At 41.4% G+C, this 27597-nt stretch overlaps 1 protein-coding gene across 7 annotated transcripts in view; it reads right to left on the bottom strand.

The window, feature by feature from the left end:
- Positions 1-27597, bottom strand: part of LOC122813133 (phosphodiesterase 4D interacting protein) — a 1898306-nt gene that overhangs the window by 131412 nt on the left and 1739297 nt on the right. For all 7 annotated transcript variants that reach the window (XM_044085281.1, XM_044085280.1, XM_044085276.1 and 4 more), the window contains one exon: positions 23210-23399. In XM_044085281.1, coding sequence (XP_043941216.1) covers positions 23210-23399 — 190 coding nt within the window. The remainder of the gene's footprint in view (positions 1-23209; positions 23400-27597) is intronic.

The following is a 27597-nucleotide window of genomic DNA, read 5'->3' as shown; positions in this document are numbered from 1 at the left end:
GTTTGTTTTTGGGCATAAACTCTTGGCTAGGCTTGTAAGGCCCCCAGGGCTATTAGCCTAGTAACCTTTTGTGATCCTATGAATAACCACAACTCAACAAAAAACAATTCTTTGTCTGCTCGACAGTCAAATGGCTATAGGGAAGAGCTCATATGACAAAGATATCTACTACAACTGGAATGGAGGTGCTGCAATCCTGAGCGTGCCACACTTCAGTTGAGATGATAAACATAGGCTCCATTGGCTTCAGTTGGTTGTACCTCTGGTGGATATAAAAGATCCCATGGCGCCTATCGAAAGGGTTGTTGTCTTTAATTGAAATACATCATAGAGAACAAGCACACAAGAACTTTAGGAAACAAATCCAAGAGTTAGTTGATGGTATACTGTCTGGATAATAACACTGAATAACACCTCTTTCTACTGGGATATGGCCAACAGGACTTAGAGAAATGAAAATCTTATAGGACTAATAATGATGGCTGGGAAGAAAGCAATAACAAAAAATTGAAATAGCAGGAACCCCTAGAAATAGGGAAAGTAACCTGGATGATGAATTGGACAGCAGACAATAACAGAGAAATACACGGGGGGAGGAGTAGAGGATATAATACTGAATAGGGCCCTTGGGTCCACCAGGATAATGAAGATGAGGAAGGAGAGGAAAAAAAAGAGATAACAGCTGAGAGGAACAAGAGCTAGTAGTGAATTTATTCCTTGAGGGGTACTTAAAATAAACTGGGAGATGAAAAAAATCAGAAAGGCAACTAGGAAAGAACAAGACATGAGACACTGTCTAGACTAAACAAAGTTGTACTGGCGTAATAGAAATGCAAATAGTTTCAAAGGGGATGAGGTTATAAAAAGGGATGAATGGGAGAACACTAAATATTCAAATGACTTAACACGTACATGAAAGACATCAGGTGGTAGAATCTAGAAGTTCATGATGAACAACGATAATAAAAGAAAGACATGAGTGTGTTTATTGAAAATTTAATATGAGGAAGTAGAATTGGATGTACTCTTAAGAAATAGTATGAATTAAAATTATAGTTGAAATATCATTGCTGTTTTGAATGCCAGAAATAATTTTTGCATAATTCACCTTCAATGCAGGGGTGGAATTTGTTGTAAGGAATATTTTTTTTTATTTTGTTTTGTTTTTATAAAAAAAAATGCTTGAACTGTAAGAACATATAATGCATGTCCTGCAAGAACAATTACTGTACGTCCTACAAGAATAAAATAAAATGCATGTACTACAAGAATCAATAATGCATAGACATGGGCAAGAAAGTACAGTTGTGTACACTTACCATAAATGTAGATGTTCGAGTGTATTCACTGTTGCAGTCATTACATTTAGGGTAATCTGCTGGCAGGTTGCCCTCAGACGGTCTGAATTCCAAAGTCTTGGGACCTGCATCGGTTGCTGTCTCCTCTTTCATGATGTCAGGTCGTCAGGGGTTTAAAACAAGCAGCTGATGCCATTTTCTTTAGTTTTTCTTGCCCCAGATGTCAGGTGAACCCAAAAAGGTAGCAAAAAAAAAAAAAATATATATATATATATATATATATATATATATATATATATATATATATATATATATATATATATATATACAGCTTTGTTGCCATTTTTGTACCTCGACGGTCTGTCTCTGTCCCTTTCCTTGCGTTTTTTGTGTACGCCGGTAGTCGGATTGCTATCTGACATTTCAGGATAGTTAAATCTGTTTCCAAAATATTTTGAGGCAAAAATATACCGACACTTAATAGTGCGTTGGTTAAATCTAGCACAAAACCGACAGCCAAGCACATTGTGATCAGGGCCTAGGCAAGGAATACAGTATAAATGAAAATCATTGTGAGGTATTTGCTTTCCACAAGTAATACAATTATTAACTTTTTCTGACATCGGTATGGAGCAAGAAAAAAGTTTCCCCAACGGGGTACTTAGCTTTAGTGAAGACTTCGGTTCTGAAATTTGAACTCGAAAATTTCAGGAGTTAGCCGACCGGCACTTGCGAACTGCTTCTGCTTCGGGCACCGCGCGGGAAGAAAGACTAAAAAAATGGCGTCGGCTGCTACGCCCTCATGACCAAACCACACCAACCATGGGTAAATCCAGCATTACCCACACCCAGGCATGGGTTATTGCTATATTCCTAGACAATACCAAAAAGAACACCACCAACTAAAAGAACTAATATTCCAATACTTCAGAACAACACCAACTAAAAGACTAATAATTCAAATACTCAGAACAACACCAACTAAAACTAATATTCCATAATTTCTTTCAGCACTGCTGCACTTCATTAATGAAACAATTTGTCATGCATTACTAGCCTCAACTACTGGAGCCAATGACTTTATCACGTTCTAAACTTGCAGGCCTCTACATGGCAGTTACTGCATCTTATTAGCCTTTTTAAAGTTACAACAGTCATCAACATCCATCATAGTCTTGCCTTAGTAAAATCCATGCAACTTCCTCTCTTCCCCTGCAATTTAGAATTATATCTTCTCAGATTAGAAAATCTTTCTTCAAGTGCAAAATTACCCAAACAATTCTTTCATTTCACAAATCTAGCAACATAATCCAAATATAATTTCCTTGACATAATTCCAGCAACACCATATTAACATGATAGCCATCTGTAATTTTAAATTATGTATCCCTAATCCTGCCAAAGAGATATGGTAAAATAAATTATAATATATTTTCTCTAACTAATTTCATCATAAACTGTTCAAAGTATGAGTATATATTTTTTTGGTTATAGAGTTTGTTAATTGTTGCTTAGATCTCTGTTGCAACTGTTGTCTCACTGTTCTGAGAGACTGATCGGCAAATATACAGAGCTGAGTATAGTTTTTTGCTTTTAAAGTTTGTACTGTTAGTTGTTGCTTAGATCTCTGTTGAAACTGCACACTCCCTCCCTATTTTTGGTTTGTAGTTTAAATTTGGTGGCTTTTGCAGTTGCCCGCCCCACTGTAGATTTGATCTGGGACAATGCCCCAGTCCCATCTCTTTACCACATTCTACCTAATAAACTCTTTCTGCACTTGCTTTTAGTCCTTTTTAATTTATTTGCATTTTTTAAACTGTGTTTGATCTAATATTGCTGCATACTCAAGTGTGCTAGCTTGCACTGCATGTGATTTGTTTTTACTACTGTTGTTGCTACTTTTCTGTAAAAAAAAAAAAAAAAAAACCTGTAAGCCTGTTTTTTACCTTTCCTGTAACTAGTGCTCCAGATACAGATTTGCTGTATCCAGGACTGTATGTAAGCTTCTGAGCCCCCCCCAAGCCTTTCTGTGTTGGAGGGAAGCCTTCTACCTTATCAGTGGGAGTGGTAAGCACTAGGTAACCTGTATATCACATAAGGAGTGATTCTGACCCAGAAATTGTAGTTATTGGCCATTTGGGCAATCTTTCATCTCTCTCAACTTTCTGATTTGAAAGCCTGCATTTACACTTGTTTCTGGCCTGTAACTCATCTAGTGCAGATACAGATTCTTAGTTTTAGCACTTAAATTTGCTTGTTCATGCTCAGCACTTGTTCAGAACTTGTAAGCACTAAATAAGCTATTAATTACTATAGGACTCAATCTTCCTCATTACCTAGAGGAAAACAGTTTTTGTACTCACTTTCCTCACTTATCTAGAGGAAAACAGTTTTTTATTTAGGCATGTCCAAGGGTCAGCTCCCAGTGTTCTCTCCTGTCTATCTGATGAATCTGGGCATCTTGAGACAATGTAGAAATTGCCTCATGTACACAGACAAAACCTCTCCTCTTACCACCCAACACTACAACCTGTGAGAGATGCACTTATCTAGCCAAACTGGAAGTAAAGCTCTCTCCAACCAAGACTGAACTTGACAGTCATGAGGAGAAGGTAAACATTTGCACCACACCACACTCATCACATAGTCTCACTAAATATACATCACCAAAATACACACACAGTAACACAAAAAGATTCGCAGAGACTCTCAATAATAATCTGTCTAGCAACAGAAACCTCCAAAGCAGAAACGCAAGCAGCGTCCATCCCCCAGCACAACGCAAATTACACATAGCCCACAGACTGTGTGCCACTCAACCACAGCCAATAAGGCAAAACAACATACCCAACACACTAGTTATAGGTGACTCTATAGTCAGAACACTGATGTCCCACTCACCAGGCTAAACAAGGAGAAGGTTACAGTCAGCTGCCTGTCGGGTGCTAGGATCCGCCACATAACCCACGCACTCAGGTCACTCCACAACAAGTACAAATATGACTCTGTCATTGTCCATGTTGGTGTGAATGACTTGAGATGTACCTCCCTGGACTACATGAAAAGAGACATGGAAGAGCTCTCCGATCTTGTAGCCCAGGCAGGTATGACCCTAGCCCTGAGTAGCATTGTACCATCACCCAGAATGATACCGCAGTACAAGGACAAGGAGTGTCCCTGGCTTCTTCTTTTTATCAGCATATACATCTGTCCTTGTAAATAACCAAACCCCAAAAAGCATAAAACATGTTAATCACCAACAGTTTAAATATGAATCCATCAGTCCGTCCAGCCATCCACCCACAGCCTCTTTTTATACATGGGCTCAGGGTGTCAGACATCTGTGACTGTAATCTAGAATATCACACTTTAAATTAGTGTACATATAAAGCATGTCATGCTAGACAGATAGAGCCTATTATAGAAGAAAATTCCAATAATCCAATTTTAGTAGAACTATAACCAAGATTACAGGAACTATAGCATTCTAAGCAGTCTTAATATGGTTATATGGACTTACTTGTAACAGCAAGTATCAACAATACAATTTAAACACTTAATACATGGAAAGGAATTAAATCCATACTGCATAATGAACAGGAATTTATGATCATAATGAATAATGAAATGAGAAGTGTATATATTAATATCTGTCTTATGCGCACCGAGTACATCTGTCATCTATTAAGGCCTTTAAAACTTTTGTATTCACAGAATCCCCTCTGCTCTATGCACACACATACTTTCTTGGTATAATTACAACTTTATGAATAATTCAACATTCATTATTAGGTACACGTTATCTCCTTTAAAACTCTTCAGACATATTTAACTTTGTACATGGATGTTGCATTTTAAACACTTTACATCTATAAAGAGTTACAACAAACGAATAAGAAAAAAAAATAGATATTTCTAGTCCCAATGAAATGTTCAGAGATGAAATTGAAACACCATAATAACAGCAATATCAAAAATACCGCTAAGCATCTGTCCCACTTAAAGCAATCTAAGATGTGCACCCAACAGATTCTGTCATCTTTAAGGGCAACTTATTCTAAGGCAGTTGCCATGTGCTGGCACTATAATCTCAATGTCACTTGTTCACTGAGATCATTTGTTATTACAAAGACTGAGCATTTAATTCATGGTTGTCTACATTTTAAACGTTAATGTCCAGAATGGGATACTAGTGAAATATTACACAGAACAGACTTGATAACAGTGCATAACACCTGGTTACTTTTTCTTTTCAAAATGACTTTATAGGGGGAGCGGGCACACCTCTCAAGTGTACTTTCTTGCGGGGGACGTTCCACATTGAAAAGGTTTGCCAAGCATTGTGATTATTACATGCTATCCGCGATAAAGGATCTATACCACTTTGTCGAAACGGCAGAACTTTGAACACCATATGTTCAAACTTTTAACTTCGAAGTGCAAAACCATCGAAGGTTTAGAACAGCGATTTTTTTCCCAGGGAAAAAAATCACTGTTCCAAGAAACACACACACAACACAAGCACACGAAAAAAACAGCAATCCACACACATACACTTAAAATCCTACAGCTAACCCTACACCAAACTGTACATACACTAATATCTATCCACTTACCTTAACCCAAACCCTAACCCTAATGTCCGTCACTATCGCACACTCACCTGACCTGCGCCCTAACCCTAACTCACCTATCCCGCCCTAACCCTAAAGTCTGTCACTATCGTACACCCACCTCACCTGCACCCTAACCCTAATGTCCACACAATCGCACACTTACCTGAACCCAACCCATAACTTTCTACCACAGTGCTGAAAATTGAGACGCCACAGAAACGGCCCACCAAATTATTTCCCGGGGAAGGAATTTGGTGTTCCGTGGTTTCGCAATAATCAGTTTTCAAACTTCACAGTTCAAACATATGGTGTTCGAATTGCTGAAGTTTCAGCGAACTGATAGGAACCCCGTGATAAATAATATTGCATTAGTAACGCATGAAAAGAATGTAAAGCGTGTGTCATTATTTACTCTCAGTAATTGGTCAGAAAACCACACATTTTATGAGCAGCAGACCAAAAATATGCGGTAAGAAATTGCAACATTTTACGAAATTGTAGACAATTGAGAGTTATGAGTGTCCATGACCCTATACAGCTGGTGGCGATTGTAACACCCATCGATCACTTCAAGTCTAGCAGCTAAAGAAACCAAACTTTCAGCCAACTGGTGGTATTTATGAGAGGAATTAGAACGGAGTTCTGGAGCTAAGTCCAGATTTACAAGTTAGTCGCAGAACATGTTTTGAACTGGTGCATTTGTTTTATTTAAAACCAATGACAGGAGTTACTTTCATTTCTTGCAGTGCTAGCTAGTCAAGCCCTGGGAAGGAAAAAAATGATAGCTTACCAGAAGGAAAAAAGGCAGTTATTACTCCAAGCTGAACGGGAACTCCTTGCATGCAAATGCTACACCGGCATGCCTCTCAGCCGTAGTTTTATATATATTTTTATATATTACAATCTCTGGTGATCTGTGCAACCTCAAATAAAATAGAGGGATCCAGTAGCAGGTAAAATCGCCAAGTATTAGCAAAAAAAAAGGAAATACCTGCTGCTGGACTCTCTATTTATTTGGAGACAAAAGAAAATTACGTTGGGGTGGAGGTGGTATGCAAGTGGTGCCTTGGATTGCAAGAATCCGATTGGTTGCCACCACTTGTTTTGCCAACAACTTTTTAAGAGACCTTAATGCAAAAACACACTGAATCGTAACTATATAAGGTACATTACAAGTTCAGTTACAATTTCAGCATGTTTTACATTAAGATGTCTACACCACACTTTCGCTCGCTTGTGGAAGGCACTCGGGGGTGGGGGGGTAACAGCTTCCAGTACATATCTTCTCATGGCATGCTCAGATGTAAGCACAGAGGTGCCATGAGAAGGTACTCAGGGTTAATGAGTTAAATCCTATGGTATTCTGCATCCAGTAGAAGTAACGCACTTAGATCAGCAACTTTTACGGGATTTGAAAGGACACAATCCATTTTCATTTCTTAAGCTGGTAATTAAACTGGCGTGCAGACCCTTTTCAGCCATGACCCAGAGCAAAAGTAAATGAAATTATGTATGGAGTTTTGTGCGTGTTTTTAGGATGCACACACATGGAAAGAATGTGGAAACTCTACAAAGAAAATGTTAATGCAAAACACAGACAACCAGCAAGTTGGTACTAGATAAAGCAGCTACTGCTCTGACTGCATTTTATCGCATAGCTGGTACTAGTACTTCATACTTATAGTATTAAGTATTTAATACTTAAGTATTATTTTTAATTAATACTTAAGTATTAAGTACTGATAGTACTTCATTATGCATAGTCTATGAATCCCAGCCATAATTACTTCAAAAGACATAACTGCATTCAAAAATGAGATAATGTTAATATGCACACACATATGCAGCAAGAATACGTTGTTCAATTACAAGTTATGCCAGCATCAGTGCTACTAATTTACTTGAAGGTTACCATACATGTGTCAAAAACAGGTAACAGAGCCAAAAGGTTTTAAAGTCAGATATTTCCAGCTAAATAGCACATTATTTGAAAGAACTTGTAACATGGAATGTAAAAATACCTTTCTCTATACGCAGTTAATGTACATTTTACTTGAAATTTTGTCTCAGTCAATATTCATACTATTTTATTTTTAGACACAACACTGTTCGCACTGCTAAGTGCAGTTTTCATTTTTCCCACCTATTATGAAACTATTGAATTTCTACATTTAAGTCATTGGTTGTGGGGAGGGACTTCTCTTTTGTATTAACATTTGTTTAAGCGTTTATGTGTGTTTCTACAAGTTTTGTGTGTGTTTTTGTAAGTATGCTGCTGAAAAAATAAGTATATTATTTTTTTTACTGAACTAAAAAGTTAGCAAAACACTGATTTCTGAATTCTTTTAAGTCTGATTCTATGAATTATATGTGAATAATAAAAGCATGTGAAGAATGGAGATATAGGATCCAAACCTTTATTAAAACAAGCAGACCATGTCACCAATATGTGCTTTTATCGCTGATAATGAGGCTATCAGATTGCTGGCTTAGCAAATCATGACAGGTTAAATGATTAAAACAGGTTATAAAATTTGATCATGTGACCATAAAATCACCATAAAAAGTGTTAATGCCTAAGTGCCTATTCAAAACCACATTAAAATTAAAGTGTTCACAAAGAGCAGGATGAATTAAACATTAAGTAAAAATTTCCAGTAATAATATTTTTCATCAGTTACATCATGCATATCACCTAATATAATGTCCCCTTCTATAACATCTATAAAATAGAATGAGAATTGTTTAAAATGACTACATTTAAAGGGATGCTTATATAAAGCTTGTCATTTCTGGTCCTAGTGGCATAACAATATTTATAACTTCTCTTTTACAAGCTGCTGCAAGCCCAGTGTAAAGGGCTTCATATGTGGCTTAGGATGCAGCATATATTAAGTCTCTCGATTTAACAGTTAAAGTGTCCTGGGACTTCATGAGCCCTATGAGAATGTGTTGAAAAACGATGGACGATTGCCAATACATCTACACTGTCAACATGTATTACTTTACTTTTAGAAGCATCTTGTTGTTTTTTAATTCTTTAAATTAGATTTTTTTGATAGCAAGATAGGATTATCATCCAATACTTTATACAATTCTGTCTTTTTGATTGAAACTTTCCAAATATTAGCAACAACATCTTGTATATTGGAGTATGAAAATGATATGTTAAAATGAAATCTAAGGGTCATTGACACATCCAACTTCATTATTAATGCTGTCATCCAACAACAGTGTTTTATAATTATCATTTCTTCCAAGTATTTATGTATGTATTTATTGGCATTTGTTTACCAGGAAAGTCCAGTGGGCCAAGCAGAGCCCAGTTTCAGTGGAGGTCCAGGGAGAAAAGCACCACAAAAACACATTTAGAGTATACAAAGCACAGGGTGACAAATTATTACAAAGTAGCGCATTCTGAATATATAAAGCACACGATAAACTTAATTACAATACAGTACAACTACTACTGACATTGTAGTATGGTTAAGTATCAAGTGCTTAGCAATTGTATTATAAATGAGGTTCGAAGCTTGAAAATACATTACGAGACTGTTACCAGCCAAGTAAAGAAGTTGTAGTATAGAAGAGGAAAAGTGGGAAAGGTACAGGAAAGCATTGTAAGAAACGACAGTGACTACAGTAAAGGTGAAGGGGTGAAAATAATAAAGAACTAGAGAGAGAGAGGACAGGAGAAAGTTGCTAACAGTAAAGGGTAAAGAGAGAGAGAGTGTGTAGTAAGGTGGTGTATTTGAGATGGACAGAGAGAAGAATGTGAGTTGAAATAGGAGATTATGGGAATAATAGGAGGGCATTAAGAACTAGGATATGGAAGGAGGAGACTTGCTGCATGTATGTACGTATCATTTCCAGTTCACATTCCTCTATTAGTTAATCAGGAAATAGTACAGTTGTGTACAATTGCCATAAATGTAGATACTGAAGTGTATTCACTGTTGCAGTCATTACATTTGGGTTATCTGCTTGCAGGTCGGCCTGATTAACAAAGTCTTGGGTCCTGTGTTAGTTGCTGTCCCTTCTTCCATGTCGTCTTCCATGACGTCAGAGGTATAAAACATGCAGCCAACGCCATCACATCAGTTTTTCTTGCCCCAGATGTCAAGTGCCCCCCTAATGGGTAGCAATTAAATATAAAAGTACAATGAAATACCTCCAACAAACAAGCAAATACACAAAAAAGGCTTTTAAGCATAGTAAAGGAAAGTAGAGGTATAGCCAAAAGAAGTTTGGGGGCTGGAGGGAGGGTAACCAGGACTGCAACAGTGAATACACACTAACATCTACATTTATGGTAAGTGTACACAACTGTACTATGTTCTTCGTGTTTCACTGTTGCAGTCATTACATCTGGGTAGATTCCCAAAGCTGAGTTTGAGAGGAGGAATTCAGATAGCATTAGGACCAGCTATAAGGCCCTGCAAGACTGCAGTGGCAAAGTCAGCTCTGGATTTAGAGAAAATTGTCAAAGGGTAATGCTTGGTGAAAGTATGTACAGAATTCCAGGTAGCAGCTTCTAGGATGTCCCTGGTAGGGACGCCTCTGAGAAAGGCTTTAGAGGTAGATGCAGCCTTGGTGGAGAGAGGTCTGGTCCCCTGGGGGATAGGTTTTCCATGGTGCTTACAGCAGAAATGAATGCAATGGCCTATCCATTTAGAAATGGTTTACTTTGAAATAGCCTTCCCCTCTGCCCCTGCAGCAAATGCTACCAGCAGTTGTTCAGATTTCCTTTGAGGTTTAGTCCTGTCCAAGTAGAATCTGAGTTGTCTGTGCACATCTAAGGAATGCAATATCCATTCTCCATTGTTCTGTGGATTGGAGAAAAAGGTTGGCAAATGAATGGACTGATTAACAGCCACACTGGATACCGCCTTGGGCATGAAGGATGGATTGGTTCTGATGGACACCCTGTCCACATGAAAGATGATGAAAGGCTCCACTGCCATAAGGGCCTGTAATTCAAATACCCTTCTAGCTGAAGTGATTGCTAAAAGGAAAGCTGTTTTCCAAGAAAGAAATTTTAGGTCTGCAGTAGCAGCTGGTTCTAAAGTAGGTAGAGTAAGTTTCTCCAAAACAAAGTTAAGGTCCCAGGCTGGGGATGGAGCTCTCCTGGGTGGTCTTAAATTTTTGGCCCTTCTGAGGAACTGCTTGAGCAGTGGATGAGAGAAGAGGGGGGGTTCTGTGTTATAATGAGCTGAAATGGCTGAGGCATCGATTTTAATGGAGGAGAAAGACAGGCCCTTGTGAAGCATCTCAGTTGTATTGTAAAATCTTCGGTAAATTGGGCTCTGCTGTGCTCATCCCTTGAGATTGTTTCCAGGCGCAGAATCTTTTCCATTTTTCAGCATAGGATTTTCTAGTGCTAGGCCTCCTTGCCTCTAAAATGATATCAATCACAGGTTTACTGAGGGATGGTAAAGGAGAGATTATGTAATTAGCCAGGCTGCAAGGTTCAGTGTTAGAAGCTGAGGGTGCAGAATCTGGTTCTCCTGCTGAGACAACAGGGAAGGAGTCTGAGGCAGGTGCCATGGGGATAACCATGACACACTGCGCAGGAGGGGGTACCAGTGTTGGTGTGGCCAGTTTGGAGCAATCAAAATCATCCTTGGTTTGTCTTGTTTGATTTTTAGTAGTACTTTGGAGAGCAGAGGCAGAGGAGGGAAGGCATAGACTGATAGGTTTTTCCAGCTGAAGGACAGAGCATCCACTTTCCAGGCTTGTTTGTGGGGAGTCCTTGTGCAAAATGTGTCCAATTGGTAGTTCTGGGGAGAGGCAAACAGGTCTATAGCTGGGCTCCCCCATTTGCTTGTCAACATGTTGAAAATCCTTGGTTCCAGTTTCCACTCGTGTGGGTCCATAAGGTTTCTGCTTAGTCCGTCTGCCAGTGTATTTAACTTTCCTGGCAGGAATTGAGCTTGTAGATGCACTTGGTAGCTCAAGGCTGTGTTCCACAATGCCATGGCTAGTCTACAGAGGGGGTAAGAATGTGTACCTCCCTGCTTGCTTATGTAACCACATAACAGTGGTGTTGTCCGTCTTTACCATTAGTTGTCCTGGAAGAGTGTGGTCCTTGAAGGATGTCAGAGCATTCTGTACAGCCAACATTTCTTTTTGATTGATATGCAGGTGCATTTGACTTGGGTACCATTTGCCCTGAATGCACTTCCCTGCCAGGTGAGCCCCCCTCATGCATAGTCTGATGTGTATGTTGTTAGGATTTGCGTGGCAGGGGGTGGTGTGAAAGGTAGTCCCTTGTTTTGGTGGTAGGCCTCTGCCCACCAAAGGAACTCTTGGCATAGGCAAGGTATGATCGGAATCATTACTTCTTGATCCTGAGAATGTTGACACCATAGGCTTTTTAGATACCACTGTAGTTTCCTCATATGCAGTCTTGCATATGGAATTAGAAGAATGCAGGAGGCCATGAACCCCAAAGCTTGCAGTATTTGTCTTGCAGATAGCAGGGTCTTTGTGGCCACTTGTTTGAAGTAGGTTGTCAAATTAATTTGTTTCTCTGGCATGAGGTAGGCCATCTGGGAAGTTGTATTCAAGCTTGCTCCCAGGAATATAATTTGTTGGCAGGGTACCAGGTGTGATTTCTTTTTCGTTTATGGTTCATTGGTGTACCCCAAACAAGTTTGAACCCTTTATACAAATGCCAGATGATTCAAAAGTATCTCCTGGCTTTCTGCATGAATAGACAATCATCCAGGTATGGGTATATTTGAATATTTCTTTGCCTGCAAAATGCAATAACTGCAGCTAGGCACTTTGTGAATACCCTGGGCGCAGTAGATGAGCCAAAGGGCAGTGCAGAGAAAGTACAGTTTTGTACCTACCATAAATGTAAATGTTCGAGTGTTCACCCTGCTGCAGTCATCACACTTGGGTTATCCTGCCATCCGGTGGTCCCGTTAGTCGTCCCGAGTTCCAAAGTCTTGGTCAGGTGTCAGTTGCTGTCGCTTCTTCCCTGACGTCACTGCGCCAGGGTAAGAGGCATCCGACACCATTTTCTTCAGTTTTTCTTGCCCGAGATGTCAGGTGCCCCCCATAGGTAGGCAATATATATAAATAAAAAAGTACATATAAAAATAAAACAATACCTTCAGGCACAAGCAAATACACCACAGAGGTTGTATAGGATAGAGTGGTATAGATAAGTTCAGCTAGTTCAGAGGGGATGGAGGGAGGGTAACCTGGACTGCAGCAGGGTGAACACTCGAACATCTACATTTATGGTAGGTACAAAACTGTACTATGTTCATCGTGTAACCCTGCTGCAGTCATCACACTTGGGTTGAATCCCAAAGCTAAGGATGGGTGGTGGAGTTAAACAGAGTTAGAAGAAGCTAGTAGGCCCTACAAAACTGCAGTGGCAAAACCAGCTCTAGTCTTAGAATATAGAGGTAAGTGATAGTGTTTGGTGAAGGTGTGCACTGAACTCCAAGTTGCAGCTTCCAGAATATCCTTGGTTGGCACCCCCCTGAGAAAGGCTGCAGATGTAGCTGTAGCCCTGGTGGAGTGGGACCTAATGTTAGCAGGTACCGGTTTCCCATGATGCGTGTAGCAGAAACATATGCAATGTCCTATCCATTTTGCAATGGTCTGTTTTGAGATAGCTTTTCCTTGTGATCCTGTAGCATAGGCTACAAAGAGCTGGTCAGATTTTCTGAAAGCCTTAGTTTTATCCAAGTAGTAATGTAATTGCCTGTGAATGTCCAAAGAGTGCAGGAGTCTTTCTCCTTTGTTCTGGGGATTTGGGAAAAAGGTGGGCAAATGAATGGTTTGGTTTAGGGCCACACTGGATACCACCTTTGGCATAAAGGAAGGGTTAGTTTGTAGAGAGACTCTGTCCTGATGAAAAATGAGGAAAGGCTCCACTGCCATTAGTGCCTGTAGCTCTGAGACTCTTCTAGCTGAAGTTATTGCTAGTAGCAGGGCAGTTTTCCATGAAAGAAATTTTAAATCAGCTGAAAAAGCTGGTTCAAAGGGCGGCAGTGTAAGCTTTTCCAGAACAAAGTTGAGATCCCAAGTAGGTGTTGGTGCTCTCCTGGGTGGTCTTATGTTCTTAGCCCCTCTGAGGAACTGTCTAAGGAGTGGATGTGAAAATAAAGGAGGATCCGTGTTGTAATGAGCTGAAATTGCTGAGGCGTGGATCTTAATAGATGAAAAGGAATGTCCTTTGTGCAACATCTCAGTTAAATATTGTAGAATCTGAGGAATGTTTGGATCAAGGGGATTTTGGCCTTTAGTCTGGTTCCAGGCACAAAATCTTTTCCATTTGTCTGAACAGGTTTTCCTGGTGCTGGGTCTTCTGGCCTCCAGAATGACATCCATAACAGCTTTGGATAGAGGTGTGGGCTGGTTGTTTAGGTAATTTGCCATGCAGCCAGGTTTAAAGTCTTGAGCTGGCAGTGTAGAATCTGATTGTCTCGCTGGGTGAGTAGGTGAGGAATTTGTGGTAAAATCCATGATGGGCCGTGGGCCATGTTCCTTAGAATTGGATACCAGTGCTGGCGTGGCCAGTCTGGTGCAATGAGTATCATTTGTGGCCTCTCTAATCTGACTTTCAGCAGTACCTTTGCTAGAAGAGGCAGTGGGGGAAAGGCATACACTGTTAATGTTTTCCAACTGAATGAGAGGGCGTCCACTATCCAAGCTTGTGGATGGAATGTCCTTGTGCAAAATTTTTGAAGTTGGTAGTTTTGGGGGTTGGCAAACAGATCTATGTCTGGGCATCCCCATCTTTGAGTTATCATTGCAAATACTTGTGGATCTAGTTTCCACTCATGGGGATCCATGATGTTTCTGCTTAGGTCGTCTGCCAATGTGTTTTTCTTTCCTGGCAGGAATTGTGCTTGTAATTGAACCTGGTAAGACCATGCTGTGTTCCACAAGGTCATTGCTTGCCTGCATAGAGGGTAGGAATGTGTGTCCCCTTGCTTGTTGATGTACCACATTACTGTGGTGTTGTCCGTCTTTATTATTAGTTGTCCTGGTTGTAAGAGGTCCTTGAAAGCTGTTAGGGCATTCTGTACTGCTAGCATTTCTTTTTGATTGATATGCAGATGCCTTTGATCTGTAGTCCATTTGCCCTGAATGCACTGTCCTGCCATGTGTGCTCCCCAGGCATAGTCCGATGCATCTGTTGTGATAGTTTGCCTGGCTGTGGGTAAGGTGAAAGGCTGACCCTTGTTGAGGTGACATGCCTGAGCCCACCATAGAAACTCCTGTTGAAGGCAGGGAATGAGTGGTATCATTGTTTCCAAGCTGTGGCTGTGCTGAGTCCATATGCTTTTCAGGTACCATTGTAATTTCCTCATATGCAGTTTTGCAAATGGTATTAGTAGTATGCAAGATGCCATGAATCCCAAGGCCTGCAGAATTGTTCTTGCAAGGGAGTTGGGTCTTTGTTGCCATTATTTTGAAGTATTGAGTGAGCTGTTGTTGCTTGTCTGGCGTGAGATAAGCCATTTGGGCCGATGTATTCAAGCTGACACCCAGGAAAATTATGTTTTGGGAGGGCACTAGTTTTGATTTCTTTTCATTTACTGTGTACCCTAGGCAACTTAGAAGGTGTTTGACAAATGCCAGATACTTTAAAAGAATGTCCTTGCTTTCTGCTTGAATAAGGCAGTCATCCAGGTATGGGTATATTTGAATTCCTCTTTGTCTGCAGTATGCAATTACTGGTGCCAGGCATTTTGTGAAGACCCTGGGCACAGTAAATAAGCCAAAGGGCGGTGCAGAGAATTGATAATGGGTTGAACTTGCAATGAAGCGGAGGTATCTTCTGCAATTTTGCCTGATAGGGACATGCAGGTATGCCTCCTTGAGGTCCAACATTACTAGCCAAGCATTCTTGCCCAGCATGGGAAGAAGCTGCTGTAGTGTTAGCGTCTTGAATTTTGGTACTTGCAGATAGGTGTTCAGAACTGAAAGATCCAGAATGGGTCTCCATGCTTTGTCTTTTCTGGGACTAGAAAGAGTATGGAGTAAAATCCTTGCCCTTGCTCCTGTGTAGGAACCTGTTGAATGGCTCTCATGTCCATGAGAGCTGTAATTTGTTTTTGTGCCTCTGCCCATTGATTTGGTGGCAGGTTTGGCATTCCTTTTATCCTTGGCAAGGTATGAAAGTGGAATCTGTATCCTTGTGAGACAATGTTTAGGACCCATTTGTCTTTGGTGATGATGTGCCAGTTGTCTGCAAAAAGTGCTAATTTTCCTCCCAAGGGAGCTGCCAAGAGAGATTTGCTTGGTAGTTTGAGGATTGAGTCATTGTGTTTGTCTTCTGCTAGCTTGGGGCTTGTCTTCTCCTTTCTGTGTAGCAGTACCCCATTGGCGAGGTTTGTAAGGGCATTGTGACTGACCTCTGCCCCTTGGGCGTCTGTATTTGCCCCTCTGTGATCTGTCAGAAGCTGGAAAGGACCTGTTTTTTGTTGGCCAATTTCTGCTGAAACGAGGGGGTTGTACCTGTAAAAAGTCATTGACCGTCTGCAAAGACTTTGCCTTATCCTCCATTTTCTTTAAAACCTCTTCTGCTTTGACACCAAATAATACATCCTGCTGTAAAGGTGCATCCAATAATTTTGCTTTAACATGATCCGGTAGGGTTTGTTCTTTTAACCAAGATGTCTATGTATGACAGACCCAGTAACAGCTGCTCTACAGGAAGCTTCCAATGAATCAAATCCACATTGTAAAGTATGTTTGCCCACCTGTTCAGCTGCATGCAACAGATCCTGCATTTCCCTGAATTCAGACTGTTCAGAATGAGTGCTCATTTTTTGTTTTAATTGAGACATTAGGAATTGCTGATATTTCAGCATGTGAAACTGACAATTTAATGCTCTCATAGCCAGAGTAGCTGAGGTGTTTATCTTCTTACCCCATCTATCTAGGGCTCTGGAATCCCTTTCAGAGGGCACAGGATTTTTAGCCATAGAAGCTTTAGCCCCTTTGGGACCCTGGGAAATTGTTTCTGGGTCAGCCACAGGGCTTTTATAAAGGAATTTGTGGGAGTCAGGTATTCTGTAGTATCTGTCTGGTTTGGCTGGAGCAGGAGGTAGAAAGTCTGGATTTAGACTAGACTCCAAGTAAACATCATCCACAATGTCTAAAACTGGAGGGATAACAAGTGGTCTGTGCTGGGGTAGTAAAAGGAACTCTCTGAGTCTTTTCTTAGAATCAGAGTAGTCCTGGCCTTCCCAGTGCAAATGTTCCCTCATGGTATGTAAAGTTTCCCCAAAGGAGTAGTCTTCAGGGGGAGATGCTGAGGGAATAGAGTCTTCAGCATCAGAGTCTTCATAAGGGGGAAAAGTGTAATCCTGTTCCTCAGAAGAATATGAGGAAATAGAAACCTGGTCAGAGGAAGCATAATCCTCCTCTTGTCTTGGTCTTTTATCTGGAGGGGGATGGGAACCCCCTGATTATAGTAATCAAATCTTCAGCCATCTTAAGCATCTGTTTCTTAGGCATGGGGCCTTGAACTGTAGACTGATGTACAGTCATTTTTGGTTTTAATGGAGTTTTAAGCTTAAAATAAGATTTAATGGTGAGTGTAGTCGGTCTGAAGACACCTTCTGCAACCGAAGGTGTTTTTACTGCACCGGGATCTCCTTCTGTTCCGGTGTCGGAAGGGCCTAATGAAGATGGCTGCGACGGCCTAGTACACTCTGCTTGAGAATCTGCAGCTGTCTGGGGTTCCAATTCTGCAGTCGGCAGGGGCTGCGTAGGCACCTCACTGAAAACCGGAGAGCCGGCGACAGGCCCAGCAGAGGCCTCAGAGTCTGGCTTGTTCCTAGGCTGCCTGTCCTTATCCTTGTGTTTTTTATGCATGCCGGTCGTCAGTTGCTCCAACAGCATGATATAATTAAATTTCCTACCAAACTAATGTCGTGCGAAGTCAAAACGGCGTTTGATAGTTCGTTTATTAAACCTAGCACAAAACCGACAACCTGTGACATCGTGGTCTGGGCCTAGGCAAGGAATACAATAAGAATAAGAATGGAAGTTCTTATGAGGTATTTGCTTCCCACAAGAAATGCAATTGTTAACTTTTTCTGACATCAGACTGAGGCAAGTAAAGGTTCCTCAATGGGGTACTTAGCTTTATTGAAGACTTCGGACTGAAATTCGATTTGAAAATCTCAGGTGTCGGCCGACCGGACTTGCGAACTGCTTCTGCTTCGGGCACTGCGCGGCAAGAAAGACTAAAGAAAATGGCATCAGATGCCTCTTATATACCCCTGGCGCACTGATGTCAGGGAAGAAACGACAGCAACCGACGCCAGACCAAGACTTTGGAACTCGGGCCGACTGCGGGACCGCCTGACGGCAGGATAACCCAAGTGTGATGACTGCAGCAGGGTAACATGATGAATATCTGATAGTGCGGGTAGCCTGCTTTGAAGCGTAGGTATCTTCTGCAAGATTCCCTGATTGGGATGTGCAGGTAGGCTTCCTTTAAATCCAGTGTTGCCAACCAGGCATCTTTGCCTAGCATAGGAAGTAATTGTTGAAGAGTCAGCATCTTGAATTCTGGAACCTCTAAAAAGGTGTTTAGAGTAGACAGGTCCAGGATAGGATGCCAAGAATTGTCTTTTCTGGGTACCAGGAAAAGTCTCGAATAAAAGCCTTGTCCCTTTTCCTCTTCTGGCACCAGTTGAATATCCCCCATGCTTAAGAGAGAAAGTACTTGTTTTTGGGCCTCTGCCCACTGATTTGGGGATAGGTCCAGCCACCCGCTTGGTGTTGGCAACATATGGAAGTGAAATCTGTATCCCTGGGACACTATATTTAAAACCCATTTGTCCTGAGTAATGAGTTCCCAGTTCTTTGCATGAAGAGCAATCTTTCCCCCCAAAGGGCCAGCCAGTTGATAAGTGCTTGGAAATTTTAAAAGGAAGTCATTGGGACAGTTTACCATGGGGTGAGTCTTATTACTCCCAGATTTGGAAGTGGAGGCTCCCCACTGCTTAGTCCTGTGTGTCCCCTGGGACTGAAACCTGGGGTTTTTGCTGTGTTTGGGTTTGGCTTAAGAAGACCTGGAAGGGGCTGGAAAGGACCAATTCTTAGAAGGCCAGTGCCTACTAAATCTAGGAGGCTGAACTTGTAAGAAATCTTTAATAGTTTGCATAGATTTAGCTTTATCTTCCATCTTTTAAAGAACTTCCTCAGCCTTGTTGCCAAACAGGCGGTCCTGATTTCAGGGAGCATCCAACAATTTAGCTTTAACATGATCAGGCAAAGATTGCTCCTTAAGCCAAGCATGCCTTCTGAGCAAAGACCCAGTAACAGCGGCACTGCAAGAGGCCTCTAATGAATCAAAACCACATTGCAAAATACGTTTTCCAACCTGTTCAGCAGAATGCATTAAATAATGTAATTCTTTACTTTCCACACAGTCAGGAATCAACATCATTTTCTGTTTAAGCAATCCAATAACATGTTGCTGATACTTTAACATATGAAACTGGCAGTTTAAAGCCCTAATGGCCAAGGTCGCCCTGGAGTCTGTATCAGAAGGGGTAGGATTTTTAGCAGTAGAAGCCTTAATGCTCTTAGGCCCCTGTGAAATAGTCTCTGGATCCGCAATATGATTTTTAAAAAGAAACTTTTGTGACTCAGGAACACTGTAGTGTCTGTCTGGTTTTCTGGGAGCAGGAGGCAAGGGATCGGGGCCAAACTAGATTCCGAAAAAGCATCATTAACAATGTCTAGTACAGGAGGAATAGCTAAAAGCCTATGCTGAAGTAGGAGTAAGACATCCCTAAGCCTCTTTTTTGAATCAGAAAAATCCTGGCTTTCCCAGTGGAAATGCTCCCTTAGAGTATGTAAGGTTTCCCCAACAGAAAAATCCTCTGGAGGGGAAGCAGAGGGAATGGAGTCCTCTGCATCAGAAACCTCATACGTAGATAAGGGCAAATCCAGATCATCAGAAGAATCAGAAAAAACAGAGTCCTGGTCAGAAGATTCATAAATCACTTCAGTCCTAGACCTCTTAGAAAGGGGGGGTTTGGCTACCCCTGATTAGAGTTATTAGAGCTTCAGCCATTCTAATTTGTTTTTTAGGCATAGAGGCCTGAGCACATGGCCTGGCTGTCGTTTTTTTAGGCATGGTTCGAGATTTAGGCCTAAGAGAAGAAGGAGGCGTTGGTTTAATATGTAAATCCGTAGGCCTGAATACACCCTCAGAAGCCAGTGCCTGCACTGCGGCTCCAGCCCCATCCAAGGTAGAGACATCCGCGGGTTCCATAGTTGAAGTATCTTGCGGCATACCTGACTCCGAATAGGTCTCAGTAGAGGCCTACGAATCAGAAGTAGCAGGTATCAAGGGCTGCGAAAGCACCTCACTGAGTACTGGTGACTGGCATAGGAGAAGCGTCGCCGGCAGTTTTGGACCTCGGCGGCCTGTCTCTGTCTTTATCTTTGTGTTTTTTTGGAATTCCAGTATAGTCGGATAGCTAACTGATGACATTTCTGGATAATTAAACCGATAACCAAAATATTTAGAGGCGAAAATATACAGACGACAGATAGTACGCTGATTAAATAAAGCACAAAACCGACAGCAAGGTATGTCATGGTCAGGGTCTAAGCAAGGAATACAGTATGAATGAAAATCTTTATGAGGTATTTGCTTTCTACAAGCAATGCAATTATAACTTTTATGGACATCGGTAAGGAGCAAGAAAAAGTTTCCCCAACGGGGTACTTAGCTTTAGTTCAAGACTTCGGTTCTGAAACTTGAAAATGAAAATTTCAGGAGTCGGCCAACCAGCACTTGCAAACTGCTTCTGCTTCGGGCACTGCACGGCAAGAAAGACTGATGTAATGGTATCGGCTACATGTTTTATACCCCTGATGACCTGACATCACGGAAGAAGGGACACCAACTGATGCAGGACCCAAGACTTTGTTAAACAGGCCGACTGAGGGCTACCTGTAAGCAGAAAACCCAAATGTAATGACTGCAACTGTGAAACACGAAGAACATCCCTTGTTTCTAAATTTCCTTTTTAAAGTCTGAATTTTTTTCATTAAATCTTCATTGTCTAGAGTTAACCTACTAGTATACACCATCTGCAATTTAACAACACGTTTTTAATAGAGGAAGGGTGCCTAACTTGATATTCAGGGTAGGAATTGCAAGCAACCTTTTCACAATGAATGCATGTCTTAAAACATTTGCCACTATCAACCTTCAATGTTAAATCCACAACAAAGTCATGGAATTAGAAATATAAGAAAAATGCAAATTTAAAGATTCAGTAGTGATATTTAAAAAGTCACAAACTACAGACCAAGCTGCTACTCACTTAAGGCTGAGCAAAAAATATAGTACTATATGGGACTTTTCTCACCACTACATAATTTTATATATATATATATAAATATATATATATATATATATATATATATATATATATATATATATATATAAAATATAGAGAGAGATTTTTTGATGTGTATATTTATAAAACATTAAAACTAAAATTGTGGGCGAAGCATCCAGGCAAAGTCTCGATGTATATAAAATCAATAAAATTTATTGTTGCACAAATGATAAGCGCTTTCGCTAAAAAGCTTCTTCAGATCAAAAACAGTTTTATGCTAATAAGTTTCCTTTATATATAGGAATTCAAACGAATTTCAACCAATAACAATCGTTGCATCACTTCGTTCTTAAAGTTATATTGTTATGAAGGAGCTTTTTGATTATTTTCAACATATTTGTATCACAATTAAAACATTATTGTCACTTTTTACTTATAGCTCAACCTTATGGGAGACAAATTAGATCGCCTTAACCTTCACATCTATAATGCATGCTTATAGAAATATTTATGAAATAACTTAAAACAAAAAAATATTTATATATTAAGGGATGCCATAGAAGCTATTCACATTTTTTCTATAACTCAACCTTATGGAAAAAATGAATATCGCTAGCCTTCGTGTATGTAGATATATCACATACTTATGAAAATACGTACAAGGTGACTTGAGACAAAAATACTTGTATATATTTTTGTCTCAAGTATTACCAACAAATTGCAGTAGTAGTGATGGGCAGTCTTTGCCAATACAGTTTTGTGGTGGTGGGAAAAAGTCCTACATTATCCAAGGTTATTATTCGTCTAAAATTGCTTTATATACAAGACAGCCTGATGACATCTTTATACTTTGGTTAAGTATCAGGAATGAATATGACAAGCTTTTATGATTTAAAAAATTCTACTGGTGAATTTCTTAAGTTTGTAACAACTATTCATGATAGATGTATTGATTTTTTTTTAGAAGTACATATTTATAAAAACATTGTTTCTGGTAGACATGAGTTAATTATTAAAAAATACATTTTGTAATAGTTTATTTACATTTTACCAGTAAACACCATATGTGGCAGAAAAGAGGTTTGATCAAAGGACAAGTTATGAGACGTTCATGGATTGTGTCTGAAGGCGGCCAGTTTGTGAATGAATGTCAAAAACTGAGAAGAATGTTCACAGAAAGGGGATACCCAGATTTTATGGTGAATAAGGCAATTCAACAGCTGATTTCTAGAGGGAAGACTGATTTTCAACCCATTTTAAGGTCCACAGATTTGATGAGTGCAAGGATTTTTTTTTAAGCTATGGCTTTACCTACCTTTTGGTCAAGGGGCTAATGAAATTAAAAAAAAGCAGTAACAAAAAATGGAAACTTGTATTAGGGTCTGCCCCTGTTGCAAACAGGCTAAGAACTGAACCCAAGTTTCTGTACAAGCATGGTAGGAATACGAGAGGATTTCTGGAGAATTTTTCTAATGCTAATGTTTTGGATAGTAAAAGTGCAGAAGAGTATGAAAAAATGTGGAATACGCTTCCAATGTAGATTTATTTTGGACAGCACCAGTGTGATAGATGTATCTTATTCCAGGGTTATACCCTACTGGGGAAAATATAGTTGTGGGAGTAAAGGAGTTGTTTACTTAGCAACATGTCCCACTTGTACCTGTTTCTACATTGGTAAAACTGATTGTGCTCTTAGACAACATATCTATTAGCACAGCTATGCAATTAAGAAAAATGACATGTCAAATGCCTTGGGTAAACTTTCACACAGACTCACTTGCAGTACTTGACAGCTACAGTAAACACCTCACGGAGGCTGGCAACACATCCATAGCAGCTACATTGTTTGCAGCATCCCAGTGATTATTATAAATGTTACAGTTCTTAGATTTCACATTCTGGAGAAGTAACTGATTAAAAAAATGTAACATTGTTATACCTGTTGTTGTTCTCCTGACAATGCTGACGTTCTTCTCGCAGTTGGACAACTTCCTGCTGCTTCTCTCTCATATCAGCCTGCACTCTCCTATTCTCTTCCTGGCACTTTTCCAGCTCTACCTCTAAATTCTTCATCTTCGATCGAGCAGACATCAGGCTCTCTCTCAGCTGCTCCAGCTCTGCAGAATGACCTGGGTGTGAGGAATAGAATGTTCACAAACATGGGCAACAATAGGAGGAGCTATGAGAATGTTCACAAACATCAACAGTAGGAAGAGCTATGCAAATGTTCACAAAGATGGTCAACATAAGAGGACCTATAAAACTATAAAACAGAGAAATAGCAAGGTGCACCAAGTATTTCCTGCTACACTCCTTTACCCTTAACTAAAGTAAGGGCCAACTCTGTTCATGCATTACAGAACGTTATTACCATTTCTCAAACTACAGACCCTTATAAAGCAAAACAACACAAAAAATGCAAACACTTGCAGCAGAACAGAGCAAAAAAATATAAAATTCTGAATGTTCAGAACACAAAAATGACATACTACCCATTTCAGTCATATGATGAATATATGTGTTACTGGTCAGTTTTAATTAGGAATGTTTACAAAAGCAAATAGCATCTGATGACTATTTAGACAGCCAAGAGTACACCTTCTCCAGCCAATAAGGAAAGAGATCCTCATAAAATCAACTACACTTCAGACAGCAGACAGAGTTAATAGTTTTAGCTGATGAAGCTCCTGTTATATCACTCTTGTTAAGCACCTCCCCTATAGCCTGTTCAGTGATTGTATCGAGAAATTTCTCCCGTTTTTCCTCACATTCCATCTGCACTTGTGTCACATCCTTGTTACTCTCTCTTTCCCTGCGTATCTACCTCTCCTGTTCACACTTGTGTGTCACATCTTGTCTGTTTCCCTTTCATGATCATCTGCTTCTCCTTACTCTGCTACACTTGTGTCACATCCTTGTTGCCTCTCTTTCCCTGTGTATCTACTCCTCTCTCTGTCTGCCACACTTGTGTCACATCCTTGTTGCCTCTCTTTCCCTCGTGATCTACTCCTCTCTGTCTGCCACACTTGTGTCACATCCTTGTTGCCTCTCTTTCCCTCATGATCTACTCCTCTCTCTGTCTGCCACACTTGTGTCACATCCTTGTTGCCTCTCTTTCCCTGCGTATCTACTCCTCTCTCTGTCTGCCACACTTGTGTCACATCCTTGTTGCCTCTCTTTCCCTGCGTATCTACTCCTCTCTCTGTCTGCCACACTTGTGTCACATCCTTGTTGCCTCTCTTTCCCTGCATATCTACTCCTCTCTGTCTGCCACACTTGTGTCACATCCTTGTTGCCTCTCTTTCCCTGCGATCTACTCCTCTCTCTGCCACACTTGTGTCACATCCTTGTTGCCTCTTCCCCGTGCAGGTACTCTACTCTGACTCCCCTCTCTGCCTGCCACACTTGTGTCACATCCTTGTTGCCTCTCTTTCCTGCATATCTACTCCTCTCTGCCTTTCTGCCAACTTGTGTCACATCCTTGTTGCCTCTCTTTCCATCTACTCCTCTCTCTGTCTGCCACACTTGTGTCACATCCTTGTTACCTCTTTCCCTGCATATCTACTCCTCTCTGTCTGCCACTTGTGTCACATCCTTGTTGCCTCTCTTTCCCGCATATCTACTCCTTTCTCTGTCTACCACACTTGTGTCACATCCTTGTTGCCTCTATCTACTCCTTTCTCTGTCTACCACACTTGTGTCACATCCTTGTTGCCTCTCTTTCCCTGCGTATCTACTCCTCTCTCTGTCTGCCAGACTTGTGTCACATCCTTGTTACTCTCTCTTTCCCTGCGTATCTACTCCTCTCTGTGTCTGCCACACTTGTGTCACATTCTTGTTGCCTCTCTTTCCCTGCGTATCTACTCCTCTCTCTGTCTGCCACACTTGTGTCACATCCTTGTTACTCTCTCTTTCCCTGCGTATCTACTCCTCTCTCTGTCTGCCACACTTGTTTCACATCCTTGTTGCCTCTCTTTCCCTGTGAATTTACTCCTCTGTCTGCCACACTTGTGTCACATCCTTGTTGCCTCTCTTTCCCTGCGTATCTACTCCTCTCTCTGTCTGCCACACTTGTGTCACATCCTTGTTGCCCTCTCTTTCAAGTGATTCTGCGTATCACTCTCTCTGTCTGCCACACTTGTGTCACATCCTTGTTGCCTCTCTTTCCCTGTGTATCTACTTCTCTCTCTGTCTGCCACACTTGTGTCACATCCTTGTTGCCTCTCTTTCCCTGTGTACATACTCCTCTCTCTGCCTACCACACTTGTGTGACATCCTTGTTGCCTCTCTTTCCCTGCGTATCTACTCCTCTCTCTGTCTGCCACACTTGTGTCACATCCTTGTTGCCTCTCTTTCCCTCGATCTACTCCTCTCTCTGTCTGCCACACTTGTGTCACATCCTTGTTGCCTCTCTTCCCATTCACTCCTCTCTGTCTGCCACACTTGTGTCACATCCATTGTTGCCTCTTCTCTCTGTCTGCCACACTTGTGTCACATCCTTGTTGCCCTCTTTCCTGTGTATCTACTCCTCTCTCTGGCTACCACACTTGTGTCACATCCTTGTTGCCTCTCTTTCCCTGCATATCTACTCCTCTCTCTGCCTACCACACTTGTGTCAAATCCTTGTTGCCTCTCTTTCCCTGTGTATCTACTCCTCTCTCTGCCTACCACACTTGTGTCACATCCTTGCTGCCTCTCTTCCTGCATATCTACTCCTCTCTGCCTATCCTGCCTACCACACTTGTGTCACATCCTTGTTGCCTCTCTTTCCCTGCATATCTACTCCTCTCTCTGTCTGCCACACTTGTGTCACATCCTTGTTGCCTCTCTTTCCATGCGAATTTACTCCTCTCTCTGTCTGCCACACTTGTGTCACATCCTTGTTGCCTCTCTTTCCCTGCGTATCTACTCCTCTCTCTGTCTACCACACTTGTGTCACATCCTTGTTGCCTCTCTTTCCCTGCGTATCTACTCCTCTCTCTGCCTACCACACTTGTGTCACATCCTTGTTGCCTCTCTTCCTCAAGTTCTACTCCTCTCTGCCTACCACACTTGTGTCACATCCTTGTTGCCCTCTATTTCCCTGCGTATCTACTCCTTTCTCTGTCTACCACACTTGTGTCACATCCTTGTTGCCTCTCTTTCCCTGCGTATCTACTCCTCTCTCTGTCTGCCAGACTTGTGTCACATCCTTGTTACTCTCTCTTTCCCTGCGTATCTACTCCTCTCTGTGTCTGCCACACTTGTGTCACATTCTTGTTGCCTCTCTTTCCCTGCGCGTTCTCCTCTCTCTGTCTGTCACACTTGTGTCACATCCTTGTTACTCTCTCTTTCCCTGCGTATCTACTCCTCTCTCTGTCTGCCACACTTGTGTCACATCCTTGTTGCCTCTCTTTCCCTGTGAATTTACTCCTCTCTGCCTACCACACTTGTGTCACATCCTTGTTGCCCTCTGTTTCCCTGTGTATCTACTCCTCTCTCTGTCTGCCACACTTGTGTCACATCCTTGTTGCCTCTCTTTCCCTGCGTATCTACTCCTCTCTCTGTCTGCCACACTTGTGTCACATCCTTGTTGCCTCTCTTTCTCTACTCTCTCTGTCTGCCACACTTGTGTCACATCCTTGTTGCCTCTCTTTTCCCTCTCTCTCTGTCTGCCACACTTGTGTCACATCCTTGTTGCCTCTCTTCCCCGCGCATCTTCTCTCTGTCTGCCACACTTGTGTCACATCCTTGTTGCCTCTTTCCTGTGTCACTCCTCTGCCTACCACACTTGTGTGACATCCTTGTTGCCTCTCTTTCCCTGACTCTCCTCTCTCTGTCTGCCACACTTGTGTCACATCCTTGTTGCTCTCTTCCATCTACTCCTCTCTGTCTGCCACACTTGTGTCACATCCTTGTTGCCTTTCTTCCCCTCTGATATCCTTTCTCTGTCTGCCACACTTGTGTCACATCCATTGTTGCCTCTCTTTCCCTCCTCCTCTCTGTCTGCCACACTTGTGTCACATCCTTGTTGCCTCTCTTTCCCTGCATATCTACTCTTCTCTCTGTCTGCCACACTTGTGTCACATCCTTGTTGCCTCTCTTTTACTCCTCTCTGTGTCTGCCACACTTGTGTCACATCCTTGTTGCCTCTTTCCCTCTTATACTGTCACTCTCTCTGCCTACCACACTTGTGTCACATCCTTGTTGCCTCTTTCCTGTGTATCTACTCCTCTCTGCCTACCACACTTGTGTCACATCCTTGTTGCCTCTCTTTCCACCTGCGTATCTACTCTGCCTACCACTTGTGTCACATCCTTGTTGCCTCTCTTTCCCTGCGATCTTCCT

Source organism: Protopterus annectens, chromosome 10.part0, assembly GCF_019279795.1.
Source record: "Protopterus annectens isolate FY-2018-M chromosome 10.part0, PAN1.0, whole genome shotgun sequence".
NCBI classification, from domain to species: Eukaryota; Metazoa; Chordata; order Ceratodontiformes; family Protopteridae; genus Protopterus; species Protopterus annectens.
This window is presented reverse-complemented; position numbering and strand designations above follow the sequence as displayed.